The sequence below is a fragment of the Nicotiana tabacum genome, chromosome 17 (genome assembly GCF_000715075.1).
Source record: "Nicotiana tabacum cultivar K326 chromosome 17, ASM71507v2, whole genome shotgun sequence".
In the NCBI taxonomy this organism is placed as follows: domain Eukaryota; kingdom Viridiplantae; phylum Streptophyta; class Magnoliopsida; order Solanales; family Solanaceae; genus Nicotiana; species Nicotiana tabacum.
This window is the reverse complement of record NC_134096.1, coordinates 74,304,872-74,316,198: the sequence shown is the minus strand read 5'-3', so window position 1 is coordinate 74,316,198 and position 11,327 is coordinate 74,304,872. Positions and strand designations below refer to the sequence as shown.

The 11,327-nt window shown below is 39.8% G+C and overlaps 1 protein-coding gene across 4 annotated transcripts; it reads right to left on the bottom strand.

Annotated features, from left to right (window-relative positions):
• Positions 1-417: 417 nt before the first annotated feature.
• LOC107826013 (zinc finger CCCH domain-containing protein 62-like) lies at positions 418-5,018 on the bottom strand. Of its 4 annotated transcripts, none has more exons than XM_075234497.1 (10): positions 4,724-5,018; positions 4,479-4,576; positions 3,284-3,422; positions 2,089-2,150; positions 1,933-1,984; positions 1,736-1,841; positions 1,413-1,508; positions 1,194-1,326; positions 920-1,121; positions 418-833 (listed from the first exon to the last, which is right to left on the bottom strand). In XM_075234497.1, the coding sequence occupies exons 1-10, from the start codon at positions 4,873-4,875 to the stop codon at positions 791-793; spliced, it is 1,083 nt and encodes a 360-aa protein (XP_075090598.1). In that variant the 5' UTR covers positions 4,876-5,018; the 3' UTR covers positions 418-790. The 4 variants fall into 4 exon arrangements, with proteins under 4 accessions (XP_075090598.1, XP_016508432.1, XP_016508433.1 ...); XM_016652948.2 differs by having other exon boundaries at positions 653-833; positions 1,682-1,841; XM_016652946.2 differs by having other exon boundaries at positions 418-1,121; positions 1,682-1,841.
• Positions 5,019-11,327: the final 6,309 nt, after the last annotated feature.

Sequence of the window (11,327 nt, the reverse complement as noted above, 5' to 3'; positions counted from 1 at the left end):
TTAATATAAACATCAAATGCATGATAAGTTTTTCCATGCAAGGCGTACACAAAATACATAAAAGATGAATTTGGTAATAGACAAGGTAAATTAGTCTGTGTGTTTATAAAATCATCAATCAAATAGTATGAAAAAAATTTCAAAAATCAGTGATTGATAATTGAATTAACACGAAATTGAAAGGGAATACGGTTTTCACGCTAAGCAAATAAGAGAAGCTCATCTTTGTTGGAATCCTTTTTTTTTCCTTTCGTAAATAACTCAACGAACAGAGAAAAGAGGAATGAAAGGACAGGATCCAACAGAGAACTCTGAAATTGTGGCGTGATCAAGCCCATCCTTCCAAAATCCAAGTCCCACATTCCACTTGAATGCAAAAGAAAATGGAACTACTAAAACTAAAAAAGAGATCACAGCTTTAATACCAATTAAAGACTAAATACTTTTGCAACTTGCTGTACAAATATTTGAAAATTGACACTTACAACAAGGCAATGCTCCAAAAGTCAGTTTAAGACCCCTTGCTGCTCTTATGCGCACAGCACGGGTCAGAGCAAGAGAGACAAAAAGCTAAGAGTTTTATCTACGTTCATAGTTTACAAATGGGAATGAACCAGATGATCTGTGAGTTCCCACCATGCCAAGAAAACGGGAATGATTACTAGACTGAGATACATACCTAGGATATGAAAAATTAGGATAGCTTCCATGATCATATTGTTGATGATCTGGAGCAGGCAGAGCATACGAGGAATAAGAGCTTAAATGTGATCTTGGTGCTGAATGCCAGTTAGATGAATACGAATATGGTACTCCTCCTAGCCCGTAATAATCTGATTCAAAATGGCGGAAATTATTCGTTGAAGGATAATTGAACTGTAATGAGGTCTCCCCAATGGCAGGCACAATGTTTGGATACCTCATAGGGGCTCTACTATTTCTGGACTCTGCCAAATTCAATCTCCCAGGTGGACGAGGCTTTTCATGGCGGTGTTTTTTTCTTTTGCTTCTCACCATTGCTTTCCCGCGTTCATCAATAGAACAATTATGTTTCTTTACTTTGCTTGTCTGTATCATTTCGCTTGGCCTCCTATGATGATCAAGTTTCTGACGCTTGTTACCTACATTTACCAAAAACTACATTAGAGTAAATATAAAGGTGATACGTCAATTTAATTTTCACAAAAGGGCACCTTTATTTTTAGAGGACACTTTTGTCGGCTTTATTGATTTTGATTTTCTTGTTGCTCTAATAAATCTTGCTGCTTCTCCACGTTTGTGCTTCTCTGCAAGCACTTCTAATCTTTCCTTTTCATTCTTCCATCTCTAATAAAAGAGCAGCAAGAAATACCGTTAAAATGTTAGAATATCTGAAAGGAATTGCAGGTACTCCAGAGTAGCTGTGGGTTCACCTGTCTGAAAGTCAACTTATAAAGGTTCCGTCCCTTCACAAGCAACGGGAAAAGTGCAGATAATTTTTTAACCCCTTGGCTCCATAACACCTCAACCTTGTTAATCACAAAAAAGTAGAGGATGGAGAAATATTTAGCAAAACTTTGCGCATGAAATTGCAAGAAAGGGTTATTAGAAGGAAGATATAGCAAGGTATTCAAGTGCTACAATTGAATTTAGTGCCAAGTTGCAAGCTCATATCCACATAACTATGGGTCAAGATTTCTACCCTTATAAAATCAGACATCTCTGGGTGCACTCCAAAATTTCTCTTGAGCCTTACCGTAAAGGTATGCTGTTGTTTGGTAGCACCATAACTCTCCTTAACAATCCTCCCAGCGATGGTTCTCTTCCCTAATAGTTCTCCACCCCTTGTCATCTTGTCAAAACTTAGAAACACGAAACAGTTAATCCAAGAATCAAAGACCACTTTACACTGAAAAAAAGTGAAACAAACAGGAGAGTCAATTAGGTGAATACTTCTTGTACACTTTCTGTGTGAATAATACAACATCTCCTTTACATACGTCACCTGCAGAATCACCAGTCTCAATACTCAAAGATGGAAAAAACAAATGGGAAAACAAAGAAGCATAAGAAAAACAGAGAAGGTATCATGATGCAAATATAAACTACCGGTGCAGTTTATAGTAAATGATGATCTGGGATATAGTCTTTGACCATTTCCATCTTTCATCCTGTGAACAAATCAAGTAATAGGACTTTGCATTAGCAAAAAGGAAAAAACAAAAACCTACTGGGAAAGGAAAAACAGATTTCAAAATATGGACTGACAACATCATACTATTTACAATTAATTCCAAACTAAGTGAAAACTGTTACTATATAGTAATATATATCCTGAGACCATGAAGAATTAATGAAATGCGGTGGAGCTTCAATCACTTATGCTGCCTTCTTTTGCTTGTTTTTGTTGAGTGGGAAGGACCAAGCTCACAGGATAATGAGATATTTTAAGTCACCAAATTGAATCAATTTGCAATATGCAACTTTTTAGCACATTCATTGAGATGTCAATAGAAGAATGAAGAGAATCCAAGTGAGCTAGCAAGAATGAGGACTATACCGACAATCAAGGCATTTCTGATTTCCAGAGTCACTGTGGAACAAGTGCCTCTGGAACTAAAAGAACATAAGGTCAAAACAGAGAAACCAAAAGTTCCTGGTGTATTGGCATACTCGGTGCAATAGCTGAAAAATAAGTGCAAGACATTTAAAAGAGAAAAGCCATTTATACCCACATATTTGTCATGTGAGATTAATGTTCAGAGACAAAAGGACAAAGAGATGAAATAGCAACCATGAAGAAGAGTGGGGAACTTCCATTTTTGGTAAGTACGAAGATAAGTATAGTATATCCTCCAAGACACAATATCTTAACAAAATTATAGTGCAATGATCCGAAAAGGTCAAACTGCTCAAGGAGAGAAAATAATTTAGTTGGTTAAAGGAACAAAATCATCAAGCACTTATAGGTCTCACTGACAATGAGTCAAACCAGGGTTTTTAATTTGCTTAACTATATGCGGTATACACATAGTAGTATGCTGACATTTCTCCCTTATACTTAAAGAGTCGTATACCCTTTTTAGCTGCTCACGATAAGCAACCTAAATGCTTGAGACTCTACCTATTAACAAGACCCTTATACACCACAAAAGAAACAACATAACAGGAAGCAAAAAAAAAAATGAAAAATAAAAATAAAAATGGTTGATGGAATGCCAGGAGAGCACGCTTTATTGTAAATTGCAAAAATTCTAGGGGTGCATTCAAATACATGAGGTTTACATCTTACACTCCGACATACCTCCAGTGCTCTATGATCCTCTCTACACATTCTTCTTTTGTACCAGATAACCTCAACCCATTCGACCGCAAATATGCTTTATAGTCCGTCAAGGTTAGCTTCCTCAATTCTCCCTTTAGCTTCTTCAAATCTCCAACCCCTATACAAGACACAAAAGATTGTAACTTGATAAATTTATATGTTAGAGAGACCATAACTAGCTAATTTATTGTCTTGAGTCAGAATCTGAAAAACATTGTTATTAGTTGGAGATTTTCAACATGTGCCTCCACCATGAAAAGAGAGCAAGTTATGAACTCCTTTGAAGAATCAACAACTGCATTTTACTATACATATGTTAGGATCTTTGGTTTATAAAAATATTGTGAATACACCAAATTGTCCATTGAATAATGAGTAAATTTTTTTGCATCTCTTACTAATTCTATCCTCTCCAATGGCAGGGCACAAGATCCATATTACTTCCGCACCCTTCCCTTCCATGTCCATGAAAGCTCGTGCAAAACATATATCAAAAGTATTTCCATATAAAAAAATTCTCCCTGACCCACCTGGCTCCAGTAATGCACGTTGCCTAACAAGAAGAAAACATGATCACACATTTGCACCAAACTCATGGACAAAGAGGTCCCCTTTATAACTGGGTGCTCAGCCGAGATAGTCGTTGCTCCCAACCCCAACAAACTCTTTTTAGTAGCTCTCAAAGTCTCAGCCCCTTCTTTGGCTTCTCTACTTGCTGATTATTAATAACTCATGCAATAGCAAAGGCTAGTCCATGGTGTGTCACCAATGCCATACTCTAACATGCACTTCCATGGGTTTATCTAACAAAATTGATAGCTCAGATTGGTCTTCCATTGATCGCCCATGTAGGTCTTCGGCAAATCAAATAGGTAATTCAACATTTAAGACTAGCCACCACAACATCACAGGTACTTGTTACAAAGCGATTCGCACAGTCCCACATTTAAAGATCAAACTCATTTGTGCAGAAAGCAACTGAGTTTAAATTCATTAATTTCAATTAAAAAAAATAGAACACTGGGATTGGTTGAAGAATGATCGATTTGCGACAAATTGATAAATCAATTAATGCTAACATTTTACTATAGTAACAGTGCAACTTAGTTTTTCTTCAGTTTATCCATACATTTGCCAGAAGCGTAAGAGCAGAAAAATGAAAACCCCTATATACCTTGGAGAAGGCGAAGGACTCTGTCGCACTCCGACTCCTTACTTTCCTCTTCGATATCATCCTCATCATCATATTCTTCGTAATCACCATCGCTTTCGCTGGCCCAAATTACCCAAAAATTGATCATCATAAAATTTACAATAAACTATGTAGTATTTGAATGAACATAATAATTCATATAGCTCACCCTAATTAATTTGGAATTGAGGCGTAAATTGATTGATATATTAATCGGAAAAGAATACCTTGAGGCGGAGGAGTCAAAATCATCGTCATCCGATTCTGATAATGGTTCTGATTCTTCTGAGCTTCCTTCATATTCTTCATCTCCATTTTTTTGTTCGGAAGAAGAAGAAATTTCAATAACACTGCGTTTTGCTCCTCTCCTCGTCGCCATCTCAATTAGTTAGACTGATACTTTGAAGCTTGTTTTAAGAGCAACAACAAAAGAGTACCATTTCATTTCAAATGCCCAAATTATACGGTCCCATTGACGCACGAATCCACATTTAAAGCGTCAAATTTATCCTCGAACTGTACAAAATGGTATAGATTTTCCCACATTTAACATAACTAGCTGCAAATTTGTAATGACAAGGGTAAATTTGATCAACCGAAGGTAAATACAAACTGTATAATAGCATGATTCAAGAGCATATTTGGACCTTTTCTCTCTTTTTTTATTTATTATAATTTTAAGAAGAAAACTAATAAGATCAAGATAATTTTATTTTAAATAAATGTTGAGATGGGTTCTAAGTTATTTAACTTTTGCGCTAATTTCACGTGAAATAATGCAAAATGGTAAGAAAGCAAATCTTACAAAGGGTAACCTTAACAATTTAATCTTAACAGGTTAACAAAATTTGAAATTTTGATATGATTTTTTGCTGTCAAAATCAAGTTGATATAGTTTTTGTCACGACCCAAACTCCGTCCATATAACGTCGCGACGGTACCTAGTCTCTACGACTAGGTAAGCCTAACAAATTACGAAAAATAACAAAACAAAAGTAAAACTTGACAACTAACAGCAGTGGATAACTGAATAACTAATAACAATACCGCTCGGCATGTAAAATAACCAATACTCTATAAATATACAGTCTTCCCAAAATTCGGAACATCATAAGTCACAAGCTACAGAAGGAAACTAGTATCTCTATACACCAGAGTCTAATAAAAGAAGTGCGGAAGGTAAATGACATAGGGGAGAATAGAGGGGGACTCCGAGGTCTGCGGACGCGAGCAGATGTACCTTGAAGTCTCCAGAACAACATCAATTGCACAACTAATAGCGAGGCTAGTATAATGAACCTGGATCTGCACACGAAAACAGGTGTAGAAGAGTAGCATGAGTACACCACAATGGTACCCATTAAGTGCCAAGTCTAACCTTGGTCGAGTAGTGACGAGGTCAGGTCAGGCCCACTGATAAATAATAAATAGGGCAGGAGAATATACAGTATAATAAAAGACTAGAATTTAACAAAAGGAAACACAGCAAGGCAACAGTACAACATGCAGGGGTAAGCAGCATGGGATCTCCCGAGAAATAATCTCGTAATCAAAAAATATATATACAGGGAGAACTCACGACATACCACCTCGTAGTCTCAAAAGTAAATATACAGGGAGAACTCCCGAGATACTACCTCGTAGTCTCAAAAGTAAATATGCAGGGAGAACTCCCGAGGTACCGCCTCGTAGTCTCAAAAGTAAATGTGCAGGGAGAACTCCCGAGGAAACTGCCTTGTAGTCTCAAAAGTAAACACACAACTCAAACCGATAAATACAACAGTTAATAGCAAGATTTCTATAGTTATACTGATAAAGAACAAGGAAAAGTAGGAAATCAACTAGGCATGCTTCACAGAGTTCAAATAAGCAGTTAAAGCATGTAGACATGCGAAATTAGACTAAACAAGATAACTACACATATTGGAATAACTCAATTAAGAATGAAAACATACTAATACTCATTTAAACGGTATAACTCAAATTAAAGGAAAAACATATTGCTACTCAGTAAAATAAATCGGGTTTTACAACAAATAGCATGTGTACGTACACGGCGCTCACATATCACAACAGTACCAAATCCTAAGGGAATTTCCCCCACACAAGGTTAGGCAAGCCACTTACCTCGAATCAAGCTCAACTAATCGGTAACAATGCCTTTTCCACGAATATCCGACTCTAAATGGCCCAAATCTAGCCAGAATCAATTACATACCATAAATATAACTATAAGAACTAATCTAATTAATGAAATCAAAGCTAAATCAAGAAGTTAAAAAATTGCCCCAAAAAGCCTCCTCGGGACCACGTCTCGGAATCGGGTAAAAGTCACAAAATATGAACACCCATTCATTCACGAACCCGGTTATGTAATTTGTTTTGGAATCCGACCTCAATTTGAGGTCTAAATCCCTATTTTACGAAAATCCCTAATTCTACCCACCCCCCCCCCCTCCCCCTCCCCAACCCCTCAATTTTCACCATGAAAACACAAGATTTTTGGTTGAAATCTTAAGAAATGTAGTGAAAGATTGAAATCACTTACCAATGATTTGGGGAAAAAAGTTCTTTGAATAATCGCCTATAGGGTTTCTTGTTTTGAAAATTTGAGAGAATAAACCAAAATCCTGTCTAAGTCCCATTTTGATCAGTTGCACATGTCGCATTTGCGACCTAGGGTTCGCAAATGCGAGCCTCGCAAATGCGAAGAAACAGTCGCAAAAGCGAAGTCCTCGCATCTCTGCTTTCATCGCATTTGCGATGACTTGTTCGCAAATGCGAACGTTGATCTTCCGTATTTGCGATCAAATTGATCGCAAATGCGACCAAGCTTGCCCCAGCCCCAGCCCCACTTCGCAAATGTGAATTCTGGCCTCCCAGCAATTGCGACCTCTTGATCGCAAATGCGAACTCATGCTGACTCAGGTACTCTTCGCAAACGCGAGCCTGTCAGGATTGAGGAATGTTCGCAAATGCGAACACTGATCTCGCAATTGCGAGATCACACACCAATTACCAGAAATTGCAGAACCAGCTGAGTTTGCTAAGTCCAAACCACTCTGTAGCCTATCCGAAACTCACCTGAGCCCTGGGGGCTCCAAACCAAATATGCACACAAGTTTAAAAATATCATACGAACTTGCTCGCGTGATCAAATCGCCAAAATAACACCTCGAACTATGAATCGGACACCAAAATCAAATAAAATTTTCAAGAAACTTTAGAATTGCTATATTAACAACCGGACGTCCGAATCACGTCAAATCAACTCCGTTTCACACCAAATTAACAGATAAGTCATAAATGTAGTATTGGACCTATACCAGGTTCTGAAACCAAAATACGGATCTGATATCAATAAAGTCAAACATTGGTCAAACATTTCAAAGTCATTAAGCCTTTAACTTTCAAATTTCAACAAAGTGTGATAACTCGAGTTAGGGACTTTCAAATTCGACTTCGGACATACGCCCAAGTGCCAAATCACGATACGGACCCACTAGGATCGTCAAAACATGAATCTGGGTACGTTTTCTCAAAACGTTGACCGAAGTCAACTCAAATAGATTTTAAGGCAAAATTTTTATATTTTCTTAGTTTTTAACATAAAAGCTTTCCAGAAAAACACCCGAACTATGCACGCAAATTGAGGAAGGCTAAAATGAGGTATTTAAGGCTTTAAAGTGTAGAATTAGGTTCTAAAATATAAGATGACCTATCGGATCATCACATTCTCCACCTCTAAAACAACCGTTCATTCTCGAATGGACATAGAAAAGTACTTGGGCTGGTGAAAAGATGGGGATATCTACTCTGCATGTCCGACTCGGACTCCCAAATAGCTGCCTCGATGGGCTGACCTCTCCACTGCACTCGGACTGAAGGTTTAACTCTTCGACCTCAACTGACAAACCTGTCGGGCTAGAATAGCCACCGGCTCCTCCTTGTATGTCAAATCCTTGTCCAACTGGACAGAGCTGAAATCTAACACGTGAGACGGATCATTGTGATACTTCCGGAGCATCGAAACATGGAATACTGGACGAACTCCTGGTAGGCTGGGAGGCAAGGCAAGCTCATAAGCAACCTCCCCAACATGTCGCAACACCTCAAATGGGTCGATAAACCTTGGGCTCAGCTTGCCCTTCTTTCCGAAACTCATAACACCCTTCATAGGTGACACCCGGAGCAAGACCCGTTCCTTAACCATGAATGCAACATCGCGAACCTTTCGATCCGTATAACTCTTCTGTCTGGACTGGGCTGTGCGAAGTCGATCCTGAATCAACTTAACATTTTCCAAAGCATCCTGAACTAAGTCTATACCCAATAATCTAGCCTCGCCCGGCTCGATCCAACCCACTGGAAACCTACACCTCCTACCATACAGAGCCTCATACGGTGCCATCCAGATACTCGACTGATAATATTTGTTATAGGAAAACTCTGCAAGTGGCAAGAACTAATCCCAAGAAACTCCAAAATCTATCACACACGCACGGAACATATCCTCTAATATCTGAATAGTGCACTCAGACTATCCGTTCGTCTGAGGGTGAAATGTTGTGCTCAGCTCCACTCGAGTACCCAACTCATGATGTACGACCCTCCAAAATCATGATGTAAACTGCGTACCCCGATCAGAGATGATAGATACCGGTATGCCATGAAGCATGATGATCTCGCAGATATAAATTCGAGCCAGCTGCTCGGAAGAATAGGTAGTCATCACAGGAAGAAAATGAGCTAACTTGGTCAGCCTATCCACAATCACCCAAACTGCATCAAACTTCCGCTAGATCCATGGAAGTCCAACCACAAAATCCATAGTGATCCGCTCCCATTTCCACTGCGGAATCTCTAACTTCTGAAGCAATCCACCTGGCCGCTGATGCTCATACTTCACCTGCTGGCAATTTAGACACCGAGCTACATACTCCAATATGTCCTTCTTCATCCTCCTCTACTAGTAATGCTGCCTCAAGTCCTGGTACATCTTCGTGGCACCCGGATGAATGGAGTACCGCGAGCTATGAGTCTCCTGGAGAATCAACTCACGCAACCATCTACGTTGGGCACACATAGCCTGCCCTGCATCCTCAATGCACCATGATCTCCAATAGTGACCTCATTAGCATCACTGTATTGAACTGTGTCCCTAAGGACAAGCAGATGGGGGTCATCATACTGACGCTCCCTGATACGATCATAAAGAGAAGACCGAGAGACCACACAAGCCAATACTCGACTCGGCTCAGAAATATCCAATCTCACAAACTGGCTGGCTAAGGCCTGAACATTCAACGCCAATGGCCTCTCTGTTGCTGGTAGATACGCTAAACTCCCTAAACTCTCTGCTCGGCGACTCAAAGCATCGGCCACCACATTGGCCTTCCCCGGATGGTACAAAATGGTGATATCATAATCCTTAAGCAGCTCCAACCACCTCTGCTGACGCAAGTTAAGATCCTTCTGTTTGAACAGATGTTGCAAACTCCGGTGATCGGTGTAGATCTCACAAGGGACACCATACAAATAGTGCCGCCAAATCTTCAAGGCATGAACAATAGCTGCTAACTCATGGTCGTGGACAGGATAGTTCCTTTCATGCACCTTCAGCTATCTAGACGCGTAGGCAATCACCCTACCGTCCAGCATCAACACCGCACCGAGACCAATCCGCGACGCATCATAATATACAGTATAAGACCCCGAACTTGTAGGCAATACCAATACTAGGGTTGTAGTCAAAGCTGTCTTGAGCTTCTGAAATCTCTCCTCACACTCATCTGTCCGCCTGAACGGAGTACCCTTCTAGGTCAGCCTGATCATAGGTGCTGCAATAGATGAGAATCCCTCTACAAAACGACGGCAATACCCAGCCAAACCAAGAAAACTCTGGAGCTCCGTAGCCGATGACGGTCTAGGCCAACTCTGCACTGCTTTTACCTTCTTCGGATCCACCTCGATCCCATCACTCGATACTACATGACCCAATAATGCCACTGAGTCTAGCCAAAACTCATACTTTAAAATTTTTACATATAACTTCTTTTCTCTCAAGGTCTGAAGCACAGTCCTCAGGTGCTGCTCATGATCCTCCAGAGTCCAGGAATACACCAGAATGTCGTCAATAAACATAATGACGAATGAGTCAAGATAGGGCCGGAACACACTGTGTATTAGTGCATAAAAGTTGTTGGGGCATTAGTCAGCCCAAAAGACATCACAAGGAACTCATAGTGATCATACCGAGTCCTGAAAGCAGTCTTCGGGATATCTGGCTCCCGAATCTTCAACTGATAATAGCCGAAACGTAAATCAATCTTGGAAAACACACTGGCACCATGTAGCTGATCAAATAAATTATCAATACGAGGCAATGGATATTTGTTCTTCACTGTAACTTTGTTCAGGTGGCGATAATCAATGCACATACGCATAGAACCATCCCTCTTCTTCACAAACAAGACACGAGCATCCCAAGGTGACACACTAGGCCGAATAAAGCCCTTATCAAGCAACTCATGTAACTGCTCTTTCAATTCCTACAACTCAAGAGGAGCCATACGATACAAAAGAATAGAGATGGGCTGAGTGCCCGGCAACAAATCAATGCCAAAATTAATATCTCTGTCGGGCGGCATGCCCGAAAGATAAGCTAGAAACACATCTGGAAAGTCCCTCACTACTGGACTGATTCAACTGTAGGGGTATCAATACTGACATCTCTCACATAAGCTAGATACGCGTCACACCCCTTCTCAACCACTCGCTGAGCTTTAAGGAATGGAATAACTCTGCTGGGAGTATACTCTAAGGTACTTA

Excerpts from the sequence above, each read along its gene's own strand:
- LOC107826013 (XM_016652946.2), bottom strand. The coding sequence starts at position 4,875 with ATGGCGACGAGGAGAGGAGCAAAACGCAGTGTTATTGAAATTTCTTCT. Across the intron at positions 4,577-4,723 it reads TTTGACTCCTCCGCCTCAAG|CGAAAGCGATGGTGATTACG; the intron begins GTATTCTTTTCC and ends AATTTGGGCCAG. Across the intron at positions 1,122-1,193 it reads AGTGTCCTCTAAAAATAAAG|GTAACAAGCGTCAGAAACTT; the intron begins GTGCCCTTTTGT and ends TGGTAAATGTAG.